The sequence below is a fragment of the Nicotiana attenuata genome, chromosome 3 (assembly GCF_001879085.1).
Source record: "Nicotiana attenuata strain UT chromosome 3, NIATTr2, whole genome shotgun sequence".
Classification (NCBI taxonomy): domain Eukaryota; kingdom Viridiplantae; phylum Streptophyta; class Magnoliopsida; order Solanales; family Solanaceae; genus Nicotiana; species Nicotiana attenuata.
Window position 1 is genome coordinate 57,111,267 of NC_031991.1, and position 14,150 is coordinate 57,125,416.

At 34.5% G+C, this 14,150-nt stretch overlaps 2 protein-coding genes across 2 annotated transcripts; both read left to right on the forward strand.

Annotated features, from left to right (window-relative positions):
• On the forward strand, window positions 5,700-9,807 carry LOC109223812 (flavonol synthase/flavanone 3-hydroxylase-like). Its single transcript, XM_019388250.1, has 5 exons — window positions 5,700-5,898; window positions 6,261-6,404; window positions 8,112-8,419; window positions 8,981-9,302; window positions 9,408-9,807. The coding sequence occupies exons 1-5, from the start codon at window positions 5,785-5,787 to the stop codon at window positions 9,675-9,677; spliced, it is 1,158 nt and encodes a 385-aa protein (XP_019243795.1). The 5' UTR covers window positions 5,700-5,784; the 3' UTR covers window positions 9,678-9,807.
• On the forward strand, window positions 10,920-13,730 carry LOC109224667 (1-aminocyclopropane-1-carboxylate oxidase 1-like). The gene is made up of 3 exons (XM_019389201.1): window positions 10,920-11,371; window positions 13,014-13,335; window positions 13,436-13,730. The coding sequence occupies exons 1-3, from the start codon at window positions 11,016-11,018 to the stop codon at window positions 13,703-13,705; spliced, it is 948 nt and encodes a 315-aa protein (XP_019244746.1). The 5' UTR covers window positions 10,920-11,015; the 3' UTR covers window positions 13,706-13,730.

Here is a 14,150-nt window from a genome sequence, read left to right on the forward strand (position 1 = left end):
TTATGTTATTCCGCACTCAACTTTAATTCATTTTGGCTTAATTAACTTTATTTATTGAAATTGAATGAAACTGGACTTAACGTTTCTCTAACGTTGGCTTGCCTAGCAAGTAAAATATTAGGCGCCATCACGGTCCCGAAGGTGGGAATTCCGGGTCGTGACACAAGAAAATTCATACGAAATGGTTGTATTGAAAACCATATCTCAAACCAGATATTCTCACTGATTGGAACAAGAGTTCATGAATAGAATTTTCGGTTAATGAAATGGATGCATTGAAAATTGTAAATAATTCTTTGAGGAGTGTAAAAGATTCATTGTAAATTACGATTCAAATTAAATACACGAGAACACAATTAATAAAAACAAAACCCTGACCCTAACCCTAAATATAACTCTATAAATACATGTACATTATTAATCTCATCATCCAAATCATCTATTCTATTTCAAATCATGTGCAAATAATAATAGAAAGAACTCCAACGAAGAAAAGCAATGATGAACCTCTTCATGGTTCTCCGGTTAACCGCAAAATCATGTACAAAGATCTAAGTAAACAATTAAAAAGTTGAAGACTGAGGCGAACTTGCTGCTGCTTAGGATGACGCATGAAATTGGCGTCGACTACGTAAAAAGGCTTTTACTTGATTCCTACCCTCTTACTGCTGTTACAACATGTTGGAGGAACTGCTGGCTGACCAAAATAAAGATAACGATAATCCTATTATCATTATAAGTAGTGACACCAAAGCCGTCTCTAAGGCATCAAATCTGTCAATCAAAAGAGAAAGTAGAGTTATTTTAAAAAGATTGGTATTTTAAGTCCTTCTGTTGTGCATGCCATGTTTGTAGCATGGTATGCTAAAATTATCTTATGTTAGGTGATTAACTTTCAAATATTATTTGAAATATGTTAAAGAGTATCAATTATTCAATGAAAATTATGCTTATTTCGTATTTCTTTACCCACAACTTCCTTTACTTTTGGTTTTTATTTTTTGCTATATGTTCAAAAATATTTTTGCTTCCTTTATCCCCTGGTTCTAAATATTATCGAGCTAAAATCAATACGCTTTTTTGATGTATAATATAGTGAAGTTCTTTTACTTTTTCTCCCTTTCTCTCTCCTTCTCGAATTATTTAATAGGAACCTTTCCAATATCCCATATTACATTTATGACAAACGAAACTAGCTAGTACTATTTGTGATCTTTCCTTTGAAGATTTTTTTGGTACAGGATGTTAGATTTTAGCTTATGACAAATACAATGAATAAAAAAAGTATTGCTAATTGAATAAAAAGTTAAGAAATAATGCATCGTACCTCATTTGAAATACAATGGATGTACAACTCTGGCGAAATGCAAATTACTACAAAATGTGCAAAGTACAAATTTTTTTCCTCGGAATAATTTGCCTGAAATAGAATCGAAATGCTAAAGAAGTCATAAAATTCGAACTTCATAAATAATTAACAAAAATAAACATGAAATAATCATGGCCAACTTCATATAATACTTGATATTCAAAATGCAAAACAAAATCTACATCTCTTGCACACCAAAACTTATAGCAAACACTTTTCTAATATAGGAGAAAATAAAAAATAAAATTGACATAATTAGTTTGCAACATTTTCTGATAACTTCATCCCAATAAATATTCCCGCTAATATAGCAGATGAAATAGCACTTGTTGCATTTTCATTTGTTACCACTTGTTCACTTTATTCAACAGCCGAGCTTGAAGATGGCTATTCCTGTGAACAGTTTGTTGTTTGAAATTTGTTAAAGGCTTCTAAGGCTTCATCATAATATTGGAAAGCTTGGAAGTAGCTACCCCCAACTCCAACAATCATATTAACACACTCAGACCAATATTTGTATAATCCCGGCTTTTTACCACAAAATACAACAAAAACCATCGATTTGAGAATTTTTTTACCTTCAAATGATTTTTCAAATTCTTTGAACGCGGATATGGCTGCACCATGAGATTTGAAAGACTGGAAGATGCTACGCTTAACCCCCGATAACCATAAGAGAACATTCACTCCATGAGTAGTATATTCCTGGCCTTTTACCAGAAAATACAACATATATTTTTGAAGCACTATTCTTCTTCGACTGCACCATTGTTGATTCCTTAATCTATTGACTCACACTTAGAAGAACATAGGAAATTAAGAGATGAAGAAACAATCAACTATTATGTTTGTTTAAGTATTAGCTTTTTGAAGAGGGATATATATACCTTAGGGTTCTGTGTTTGGCCATCTAGGGTTGTTTAAATATTAGGGCTTTGAAGACCTTATTATACAAAAGATATACGAAATACACAATCAAGTATATGTATATAGACGAATAAATTCGAAATATATACGCGTATACTACAAAAAAAAAGATGAAAAAATACGTCCATGGGAAAGAGGGCATGCATGCTTGATATTTCCATGTATTGGGAAGACAAGCATTCAATAGATGTGAGAGAATCAAGGAGAGAAATTCAAACCCTAACGGGAAGGGCAGTTTTGGTATAAAATTAGCACTAAAACCCTAATTTGGATGTGATTTTACATTAATAACCCCATTTGGGTCATTGTGGCAAAAAAGAGTGGGGCAGAAAGGAATTTTCCAAGCCATAATATAGTCTAATGTGTTCCATTAATGGTATTCTAGCAAAACAATAATTGGATACATTTAATTTGTTCGAGAAGGTCGTTGTCATCTGTATGTCGAATAGCAGCTACCTACCATACATTTTATTTCATCATACGCTAAAAAGAATGTGATGATGGAGAAGAATCTATAAAAGTTGATGGTTTTTGGGCTCATTCAAAGAACGTCGCATATTACATTATTCGCACTGGAACGTAGCATATCACTATGTTGTTTTGGACACCAAACAACTTAATGCTTGAGTTACACGGTTGAACTATTGGAGCAAACAATACCTATGTTAATCAATTTTATAACTTTTTTTTGAAATTGAATACTTTTTATTTATATGTTTCAGTGGCAGTTGTCAATTAGCAAATCGTAGACAAAATGTTTAAGATATTCCCAAGTGAACTTTTTGATGTGGGAAACCACCATTCAAATCTTTTGGGAGCTAATTAGTGTATATGAAAATATCTACTAAGTATGTATTTTAATCATGGTTAAAATGTTGTTCTGTTAATTATATCTAAATCATTGATATTATAATGCATGGGTCATGGATGTATCACATTTTCAAATAAATAAGAACTCGGAAATACGTATACGAGATGAAATAGAGAGGAGCTGTGCACCGTTGAGGAAGAAAGAAAAATAAGAAATATAATCATTGAAATGAAGAAAGAAGCTGTTGTGAACCCTTTTTACAAAACAGACGACTTGGGACAGCTGTCGCACGCAAATAAACCCACTAAAAAGAAGACACGTACTCCCCCTCACCAGCTAATATCATAGGACTGAAATAAAACAAGGCAGAATGACATCTGGCATTTGTCATGCCGGTCCTCAAACTCAACAATATGCTAATTGAAAACTTACACTCGTTCAAACCGTGTATAATAAATGCTTATGACAGGAGGTTGTTAGTGCGTGTAACATAATTTCCTCCATGTTGGCTGCCACGTTAAAAAATAACAATGTGTAGATGCCATGTCACATGGGAGATTAAAAATAATTAAAATAAAAAATAAAATAAAAATAAATATAATATTCAAACATTAATCCCCTAATTCCCTCCCTCAAATGGTGCGACTGTTGTGAACAGTAACACAGTAACAACGGAATGGCCACTGTACCGTTGTCCGATGGTGAAAAGCCACCGGACCAGTCCCAAAAGATGCGTCTCACCATTGCGCATAAACCCTACCTAGGCGCCCCTCTCATTCTTCCCAAGCTGCTGCAGATTTCAACAATGGTGGATCGGGTACTATAGCGAAAAATCGCCTGGGCAAAACTGATGTTTATCATATCGGTTCTGGTTCAAATCGAGTGATTCCAAGCAGTAGAGATTGTTCTCCACTTCAAATACCATCGACTCACCAAGTTTCAGACAATTTCAATGCCGGAATAGCCTCCTCCAACCAACTGAATATGGCCCGCAAACAACAGTTGGTCGAGCATGGAGCTATAGGTGTCCAAATTGAACAAGACCAATGCCAATTGACTCCAACTGAGCAAGTGATTGATGCCAAACGATCAAAGAACAACTGCAATGAACCAATCGTTACAACAATTCAAAAAACAAAATCTGCAAAATTGCAGACACCAGGTGTTCGACGAAATGATAAAGTCAGTTTTAACAAGTCTTGCGTTGTTTGATTTTTGAAATTGGGAGTTAAATTTTCTCAAAAAACTCTAATCTTTTTAAAGGATTAATTGGTGAAAGATGTGTGATTTGTGCTTCAAAATCCTTTATGGGTTAATTTTGAGGTGTGGTGATTTCTGAGGATTTTTCGGTTGACCCTTATTTTGGCTTGTTGGTATTTTGATAATTTGATGTGTTTTCCTTCTACAAAAAGGGCATATAATTGAATTTTTAAAAAAAAAAATCTGAATTATTGGTCAAAGGATTCTAAATTCATGATAAAGTTTCAGATTCGAGGGAAGAAACAAACAAAGAAGATATGGGAGGGGAGAAAGAATTGGACAGAAAATGTTGGAGAGAGAGAGCAAACAAAAAAAAGAATTGGACAGAAAATGTTGGAGAGAGAGAAAAGCAAAGAATAAAAGCTCACTTTTTTTTCAACAATGGATCGGAGGATGAACAATCGGAAAGAAGATGACAGCCAAAAAATGGCTCTTGGTGCCTTTTTAATGGGCCGCACGCTCCTTAAACGAGTGTAGCACACACACTTCAGTAAAAAATGCCACTTCGGATGAGCTGGGTTTAAAATGCTTAGTTTTTAAGGGTAGAGGGGTTTTGTTGGCAAATTGTTGAGTTTGGGGACCGGCATGACAAAGTGGCACAAGTATAGGTGTCATTTAGGCCATTCTGCCATAAAACAAACTAAACTTACGGACTCAAATTGAAAAACCGAAAAGTAATAAGTAAAACACCTAGTCCTTACGTTTCAAAAAGATTCTTACTATTTACTTATTAGTCCGTTCCAACAAGATTGATACATTCTTATATTTTTTAATGAGAAGTACTTATAGCCACACAAATGTTATGACTTGTTTAATACAACATGTTTCAAAAGTTTTATAGTTACACAAATATTACGGCAATGGAAGTATTTAATACCACAAATTTTAAAAGTGTTCGTTTCTTTATTAAGAATTTTGCCTAGTCAAATCAGGATAAATAAATTGAAGTGAAGTAATTAATTAATCAAACACCCCCTTCATTAATTAGAAGATGGATTAGATAGATCCGGATGTACGATGTTCTATTTAAGACTATTGGTTATTATTGTCTTGTAGAGTGCAATGCCAAAGACTAGAGAGGGTAAATGGAATTTACTTATTTTAAAATCAAGCACAGTCCTCGGACACTTTCTCTATAAATAGCTTACCATCTATCATGTGTGTCGTCAATTCATGCCCATCTCAATGCAAAATATGAATATGATGAGAATGTAGCTGAGACACCGTGCATTTGCAACTCTTTCACTTCTCTCGCTTTGTTACTGATCATCCCAAGGGTCTTGGCCGCACAATGTGGTCAGCAAGCCAGTCTACGAAAACCAGACATAACCGAAATAATTAGCAGTGAATTATTTGACAAGCTGCTGTTGCATAGGAACCACAATGATTTGTCTTGCTAAGGGCTTCTACACGTACGATGCCTTTGTGCAAGTGGCAAGGAATTTCACGGGTTTTGGCACCACCGGTAGCATTACTGACCGTAAAAGGGTGGTTGCTGCATTCTTGGCTCAAACATCCCATGCAACTACTGGTAATTTTTACTCAAATGTATTAAAAGTTTAAGGATTAACTTCTACCACAACAATTAGTAATATAATTTTTTTTTACACAAACAATGAAATTAACCTATTGTAGACTTAGACAAGTGCATATCATATTATGAGTAATTACCTTTAATGTGACTTGAAAGTGTAAAAAAATGTCAATAATGTGACTTGAAAGCGTAAATTTTAAATTGCCAAAAGTTATTATATAGTGCTACAGTATGATAATTTCTAGGTTCCAGAGTAAACTGCATTGCTACCTTGGCTTTCTTAATTTGATCTTCAAATTGCCAACTTCGGCGAACTACTTATGTTAAGTTCCTAACTTGTAAGTTATATCCTTGAACAGGTGGTTGGCCAGCTCCACCTGATGGCCCTTATACATGGGGTTACTGCTTCAAAATCGAAAGAGGCAACCCTGATTCCCGCTGCAAACATGGCCGTGCGCTCCCGGCAAGAAATATTATGGACGAGGCCCCATCCAAATTTCATAGTACGTTCTCTTCCCTTTTTTGCACACATCCATTGAGTGGCACAACGTCTATTTTGTAAATCTACTAGTGCTCTGCTTTAAGATATTTTGCCTTGAATCTACTAGTGCTCTGTTTGCGATATACAGAGGCGGATCCAGGATTTAAATTCTATGGGTTCAATCTTTAAGATTTTTAGCATTTAATTCATTATATGTTTAAAGTTATGGGTTCACATCTATTATTTGTTGCAATTATAATAAATTTTACACATAAATTTGTACTCCGCAACGAAAGTACTAGGTTCAGTTGCACCCGGTACCGAAGGCCTGGATCCGCCCCCGGTGATATACTAACTAGAGGCTCAATTTTTGTTTTAAACCATATTAATGCAGCAACTACAACTATGGGCCTTGTGGAGTTGCAATAGGAGAAGACCTCCTAAGAAATACTGATTTGGTGGCTGCTGACAGAGTCATCTCATTCAAAACTGCACTTTGGGTCTGGATGACTAGTACTTCTAAACCACAAATGCCTTCGTGCCACGATGTCATCCTCGGGAAATGGAAACCGTCCCCATCAGACATAGCAGCCAATAGGCTCCCTGGTTACGGGGTCATCACAAACATCCTCAACGGAGGATCAGAATGTGGTCATGGTTCTGACCCGAGGGTAGAGGATCGAATTGGCTTCTACTTGAGATACTGCAAAATTCTAGGTGTTAGCCCTGGAGAGAACCTTGACTGCGGCAACCAGAAGCCTTTCGGGCACTTGAACTCTATATATGTAGAATAAATTAAGCTACTCTAAATAAGAAGGTGCTTTATTAATTGCACGTTTTAATTCATGAAATGGATGTTTGTAATCATGCTCATGGGACGCTATATGATAAATAAATGAGGTTTTCATATATCCTCTGTATAGTAACTGTGTCACTCTGTGTGATGATGGGGGTGTAAGACAATAGAGCATGTATGTGTACTCTCTGAGGTTATCTGCTACAAAGTCCTACTTTATTGGAAATTAGAAATAGCTCAACCATTTACAGAGTTATTCACTCCTCTTTCTCCACAAACGGAAATTAAAGAAGGTAAGAAGAAAATCATGAGAACTAATTAAGCCAATCGTGTATTGCTACCAGTTATACCAAGTGTGAGAACTAATTAGCCTACAATATGCACTCGTGACTGGATTTTTTTTCTTCCTTAATTAGAGCTGAAAAAACATATTTACTTAATTAAGTAGTTTACTATTGTAAAGTTGCCTTTTGAAAAATAACAAAGAAATTTGTTGAATTCTTGCTATCCATGATTTCTTAATAATATTGTTAACTAATATATTAGTTTTGTAAGACAAACGTTAGCACGTTATTGGATCTTTTGGGATTACTATAACTTTGTTAACTATAGCATATAATACAGACTTGAGTATGAAACAAAGTTGCAGGATCAACTTTTATTTATGACAGATCAGCTGTCCAGAAGCTGAATACTAATGTGGGGGTTAGAAATGATTACGGGTTATTTAATTTTATATCCCGTTTCACCATTTTATTTGAGTGAATGATTACGTTACTCTATTAATCTTAAGTGTAGAATACAAATCCATTCCTATCACCCTTGTAGGGCATGAAAAGCTGAAATTGGTTAAACAGAATGAAACTTGGCTAAAACATCATGGCTAGTTTTGATATTCCAACAATTTGTGTTTCTCCATTTTTGATATCACAGGAAGATGAAGATAGGAAAAAGAAGGTTATGGAGCGAATAAGGGAAGCCTGTGTTAAATATAGCTTCTTCCAGATTGAGAATCATGGAATTCCTTTGGAGTTGCTGAACAGAGCCATGGATTTGTACAAAATCTTCTTTGATTGTTCAGATGAAGATAAACTCTTGGTCTCTCCCAAGCCTGGAGGAACTGTACCACCTGCTGGTTATTTAAAAAGTCCACAACATTCAGACGAGAAGAATGAGCACTTATTGATTCTTAATGCATCCTCTGGCGTCAGTGTCTACCCCAAAAATCCACCTCAATTCAAGTACGTCTTTATATTCTCATCCTGATTATTCCTACTTATACACTTCCAAATTGGTTTCGGTTAGTTCTGGAAAATAATTTAGGAGAAAAGTCGTGTATTCAGATTAGTTTCAGATCTTTTCTGGATCCGGAACATATTTTGAATTGATTTTTGAATCCAAATTTGATGCTAATGGAACACTATTGTTTTTTAATTTTATAAGGATTAAACTAATAGATATCTATATCAGAAGGGATTTGCTACAGTATTGGAAATTCCGCAATCTCTGTTACTAAATTAGTCAAACTTGAATCTAGGGAGAACCCAGCCCGAGCAAAGAGTAACTCTGTTATGGTGCTTCCAGAAGAACAAAAATAATTTGCATTTTCGTCTTTGTTTAATTTGTAAAGAGAATCCTTACTTTTATGTATTGGACTATATAAGATGAACTTAAATGAAGCTAAGATGGACACTGAGGATTCATATGGTCGATCTAATTTACTTGAAATTGAGGTAGAATTGTTATTATTGTCACAGCCTTAACTTCTTTTGTGGAATACTTTTGAATTTTGATATTCTTAGACAAGTTTTGGAGGAGATGATTTCGCACTTCACCAAATTAGGGGTTCTATTGGAGAGCATCATAAGTGAGTGTTTGGGCCTTCCTCCTAACACACTCGCAAAATTCAACAACGATCGGTCATGGGACTTCTTGATTGGTCTCCACTATTTTCCAGCAACAGAAGCTGAAGATAATGGGAAATCTGCACATGAAGATGGCAACTGCATTACTTTTGTCTACCAGGATGAAGTCGGAGGCCTTGAAGTGAAAAAAGATGGGCAGTGGATCCCTATAGCACCTTCCAAACACAAACTAGTTGTTAATATAGGTGATGTGATTCAGGTAAACTTAGCTGGTTTCAAAGTTAATATAATTACCATTGTCACAAAACTAAAAGAATAAGTTGTTTGACATTAATATTCCTTGTTTATGATTGTATGGAAAAAGGCGTTGAGCAACAATAAATTCAAGAGTGCAACTCATAGAGTGGTGAGACCGAGAGGAAAAAGCCGCTACTCGTATGCGTTCTATTATAACTTGCAAGGAAACAAGTGGGTTGAGCCATTACCACAGTTCACCAAGGAAATTGGAGAGTCTGCCAAGTACAAAGGATTTTTCTACAAAGAATATGTGCAGCTGAGAGCAAGAAAATGGACTCATCCACCAAGTAGACCTGAAGATCTCATCCATTTAACTCACTACTCAATTTCTAATTAGAGAAGTATGTGATCAAATCAATATGGAAAGAAACATATATAGGTATAATATGTATGATTTCACCTCAACTATGCAGATAATTCATTTGAGTGTCAGTTCTTCAGTCAGCTATTGTATTTCACTTGTTTTCTGAACCTCTTCTTCAATAGATAGAACACTATCATACAAGTGTTATTAGACTAATTCTGATTTTTAAGTTACATGGCAGAGATGTGCTCTTTTAACTAATTGAAAACGATTGCATTAAGCAAAGTTGGAACTACGCTGATATATGTAACAGATTTAGCATGTTCAGCCTTTCAAATTATTTTTTGTTGATATAGACATAGTTAAGTTATTTTCCTGTTTCAAAAAATATTTTTATGACGTTGGTACAATAATCAGAAAGTTAGATGAATTTTCGTGAAGTGAACCCCTTGTAAAAACTTGTCAACTGTTAGAAGGCATGATCTAAACCCATGGGTCTCCCTGCTAACTTCTCTAAATAAATATTACAAAAGCTTATTTGATTGTCTCAACAATTCTTCAGATTCAGTGCTTTTCTTTTTCCCTCTTCTTGTACTGTGCTATTCTTTTCGTTGGTTTACTCACTCTCTCACTGCAGCTATGTCAATTCTTTCGCCCCTTTTTCTTCTAACCATTTTGAGCTCCTTTAATCTGTCCATGCTTAAATACAAAAAACATGGTAAGCACTATTAATTTAAACGGCTCAATTAACTATAGATGTGTGTCCTGCCACTGTTCGTTGTTAATGTAAAATACTCAAACTGCAGATACTGCAATCTTGTTTATTATTTTCAAATAACGTCAAGTGCTGCTTCAAATTGTTTACTCTATTTTTGGATACCAATGCACGTCTCTTCTACCACAATTAAAGCCAGATGGAATCTAGAGTAATGATTTTTTTTATATGAGCAAATCTTCAAAATGCTAAAAAATTTATGAAACAAATGAGGAAGAGTACAAGATGAGATCTAACGTCGCAAATTATAATAGTTATATATGTGGTGAAATCACGTGAAGTTGCCAAATTGAAGGCTCCATGTGAGGTGGTTAATTATATTATGTCCCTCTCTATGGTTCTGCAAAGAGAGTAAAATTAATTGATTTAATTAATCAATAACCACACTTATCCCATTTTTTAAAATATGTCATCAGAGCGCCAAGCTAATCATCAACCAACAACCCACGTATATAGACGTACACTTAAAACCATCTCATTAATTTTTTTCATATAGTTAGTGTAATCTTGAAATAAGCTTCTTCTAGTATTACATTTTTCAACACAAATACTCAGTTTGTAACCTCTTATTGTATGCACGAGTTTTGCAGGTCCACATGGCTAATTCAATGATACCGATAGTTGATCTCTCTCCTTTCTTAAGACAAGGAGATGAAGATGGCAAGAGAAAGGTGAGAGAAGTGATCGACGAAGCGAGTTCTCTATATGGTTTCTTCCAAATTATCAATCATGGGGTGCCTTTGGATTTAATGAGCCGTGCCCTGAAACTATCAAAAACTTTCTTTGTGTCTTCAGTTGAAGAGAAAATGAAATGTTCTCCATTGCCAGGGTTACCTTTTCCTGCTGGCTATAATAGAAAACCGAATCCATCTTATGAGTTTGCAGAGTTCTTGGTTATGCTTCAGCCTGGATCCAACTTCAATGTTTTTCCTGCCAATCATCCACAGCTCCGGTAAGCCATATTTCAATATTAGAAGGATTTATGTTATATGCATAGGAAAATTTTACACCATAAGTGTAGGTTAACCATTTTTACCAGGTTACAAAGTACTTAATATTTATTATAGATATTGCTTATAATTATCTTATAAGTGTTCTCAGTGGCGTAGCCACCCTATACCAAGGTTGGTCAAACGTACACCTTTCATCATATTGCGTATATAAGTTAAATACGTACTTTATATGGTTATATGTTACTATATTTTGAACACCCTTAATAGTTGAGTGAGGCAGTCCAACGTTTTGTGATGTTCAAAATGACATATTGTTCATGGGTTCAAAGTTTTGCCGATTTTATTTGCCAAAACTAAACGGAGACACCATGTGTGGTCTATTTGATTCTCTTTCACCGAAAAATTTTCTAATAAAATAACACTTAAAACTTAAAATTTGTATAGAAATAAACAACTATTCTTAAAAGTAATTTTTTAACAAAAAGTTATTTCTTAAATAAATTTTATAATTTAAAAGCCATGCTCTACAAAAATTTCTTCAACAAAATCTCGATCTCTACAAACTACAAATCCTCTCGACTCTCTCTTTTCTCTTGTTTTATGCTTACTTTTACTAGTAAAATTTCTAATGTTGTTTTTTTGTTATTTTAATTTTGATTTATAAAATTATAATTCCAATCAAAGTTTTTCTATTGTTTAGCTAAATGTTGCGTCGTTTCATCTAAAAATAATGTGGGTACACCATTCATCGAAGAATTTTTTTTGATTTGTTTAAAGTTTGAACATCCTTGACGGAATTCCTGACTATGCTACTGAGTGGTCTGATTGTGTAAATATCTTTTACACATTAGTGTATAGAACTTAAACTCATATTAGGGACACTGCTATTTTTATCTTTTTGCAAAAACATAAGCTGTTTAATGACTAAACTGGCGCCTATTATAACTGGTGCCTATCAAAATTTTCCAACAGAGGTTTCCAAGTTTTGACATTCTCTGCTATCTACTGATTCTTGTGCTCAATGATTTGTGGAAACCCTTAAACTAATATATTCGTTTTGTAAGACAAAAGTTAGCACGCTATTGGATCTTTTCGGATTACTACAATAGTATAAAATTTGTAAATAATGGCATATGATACAGACTTGAGTTCGAAGCAATGATGCAGTATATATTTTAATTTATATATGACACAGCTGTCCAGAAATTGAATATATATATAGGAGGCAGAAATGATTAAGGGCTATATTTAATTCACATTTTAACCATTTTATTTGGGTGAATGATTGCATTCGGCCTCTATTAATCTAATGTATAGTATACTAATCTATTCCTATCACCCTTTAGGGCATGAAAAGATGAACACTCAAAATATACAAAATGAAACTTGACTCTCAAGTTCGACGAATAGCCAATAATAACAACATACCCAGTGTGGTTCCACAAGTAGGGTTTGAAGAGGGTGAAGTGTATGCAGACATTACTCCTACCTAGTATGATATAGAGAAGTTGTTTCTGATGGACACTCGCTTAAGAAAAGCGTTTTCAAAACAGATTTAACAAATATAAGGATAAAAATCAATGGTGAAAATACTGTAGCCATTGAGATAATTCAGTAATTCCTATTTTTTCAATGTTTCAGAGCAGTAATGGAAGATTTATTCGATCAATTTGTGAAGATTGGAGCAATTTTAGAGAGCATACTAAGTGAGACTTTAGGTCTGCCTCCAAGGACTCTCCAAGAATTTAACAATGAGAGAAATTCAGATGTGTTAACAGCTCTGTATTATTTACCAGCAACAGTGAAGGAAAAAATTGGAATAAGTTCACATAGAGATGTTGGATGTATAACATTTGTGTTACAGGATGAAGTTGGAGGGCTTGAAGTTCAAAAGGATGGTAAATGGATCCCTGTAACTCCAAAAGAAGGTGCCCTTGTTGTCAACATTGGTATAATTCTTCAGGTAAAAAACGAAGAAATTATTTACACTGTGAGCGTATATAAGAGTTAAGTAGTTTTGCTTATGAGCTTCTTTTTTTAATAATTATTTGTTTTTGTTGAAGGTATTGACAAATAACAAATACAAGAGTCCAAATCATAGGGTGGTGAGACCCAATGGAAGATCAAGAAATTCATTTTCATTCTTCTATAATGTATCAGGAGAAAAATGGGTTGAACCACTTCCCAATTTCACTAAACAGATAGCAGAGAAACCCAAGTATAAGGGATTTTTGTACAGTGACTATTTACAAAAGCGCAAGGAAAATAAGCTCAAGCGTACTTCTGGTCTTGAAGACGATCTTGGCTTATCTTATTTTTCACTTACTGTATAAAGATCATTTATCTGTCTCTTATCAATCGTTGTTTCTCTTCATTTTAATACGTTTTTAAACATTCTAAATTTGTACACATTTGTCTATTCTCCTGATAGAATTGATTGAATCTACACAATAATGCAACATGCAAGTGAATCTGAGAGTAAATCTAGATAGGAAATGAGATGAAGAAGCTCTGTATTTTCTCTTATGAAGAAGAAGAAATACACGTGTGGGCTATTATATAAAGACCCAATTCTAACTGCCTTAACAGCTTTTCCTTTTAGGACAAAGCTTTCTAATCTTTACACTTAGGTCCCTCAGCTTAGTTTATGTACAATTAGTATGTATCTCAATACTCCCCTTCCAGATGGCGAGTGAAACACATCAAGCACACCAAGCTTGGACAAGAGGAAATGATGTTGTTCTGATCCTAGACCCTTGGTCATAAGGTCAACCTGTT

Coding starts and splice junctions, on each gene's coding strand:
- LOC109223812 (XM_019388250.1), top strand. CDS start 5,785: ATGCCTTTGTGCAAGTGGCAAGGAATTTCACGGGTTTTGGCACCACCG. Junction 5,899..6,260: donor AACATCCCATGCAACTACTG/GTAATTTTTACT, acceptor ATCCTTGAACAG/GTGGTTGGCCAGCTCCACCT. Junction 8,420..8,980: donor AAAAATCCACCTCAATTCAA/GTACGTCTTTAT, acceptor TGATATTCTTAG/ACAAGTTTTGGAGGAGATGA.
- LOC109224667 (XM_019389201.1), top strand. CDS start 11,016: ATGGCTAATTCAATGATACCGATAGTTGATCTCTCTCCTTTCTTAAGA. Junction 11,372..13,013: donor GCCAATCATCCACAGCTCCG/GTAAGCCATATT, acceptor TCAATGTTTCAG/AGCAGTAATGGAAGATTTAT. Junction 13,336..13,435: donor ACATTGGTATAATTCTTCAG/GTAAAAAACGAA, acceptor TTTTTGTTGAAG/GTATTGACAAATAACAAATA.